At 60.7% G+C, this 402-nt stretch overlaps 1 protein-coding gene across 1 annotated transcript in view; it reads right to left on the reverse strand.

Annotated features, from left to right (window-relative positions):
* Positions 1–4: 4 nt before the first annotated feature.
* Positions 5–402, reverse strand: part of LOC102045442 (protocadherin gamma-B5-like) — a gene marked incomplete at both ends in the record, with an annotated part of 1,116 nt that continues 718 nt past the window's right edge. Inside the window, 1 exon segment of the mRNA XM_031065766.1 lies at positions 5–402. This exon segment is cut by the window's right edge and continues 130 nt beyond it. Coding sequence (XP_030921626.1) covers positions 5–402 — 398 coding nt within the window.

Consider the following 402-nt stretch of genomic DNA (forward strand, 5'->3'; position numbering starts at 1 on the left):
CCGCCCGACGACGCCACGATCGACAGCGGCGCCTCTCCCGACAGCTCGCACGACACCTGACCGTTCTCGCCGGAGTCTCTGTCCCGCACTTTCAGCAGGGCCACCACTGTTCCCTCCGGCGCGTCCTCTGGCACGGGGCTCGACAGTGACAGAATCGAGATCTCAGGTGGGTTGTCATTAACATCTAGCACGTCCACCTCCACCTTGGAGTGTGCTACCAAACCCCCTCCGTCCTTCGCCTCCACAGCCAGACTATACGTACTCGTCTCCTCAAAGTCCAATGGCTCCTGCAGCGTGATAGACCCACTCTCTGCGTCGAGCATGAATTTCTGCAGTGCCCTTGTTGTCATTTCCCCGAAGCTGTAGGTGATGCGGGCGTTGGTTCCGGCGTCGGCGTCTGAG

The sequence above is a fragment of the Geospiza fortis genome, unplaced genomic scaffold (genome assembly GCF_000277835.1).
Source record: "Geospiza fortis unplaced genomic scaffold, GeoFor_1.0 scaffold6100, whole genome shotgun sequence".
NCBI classification, from domain to species: domain Eukaryota; kingdom Metazoa; phylum Chordata; class Aves; order Passeriformes; family Thraupidae; genus Geospiza; species Geospiza fortis.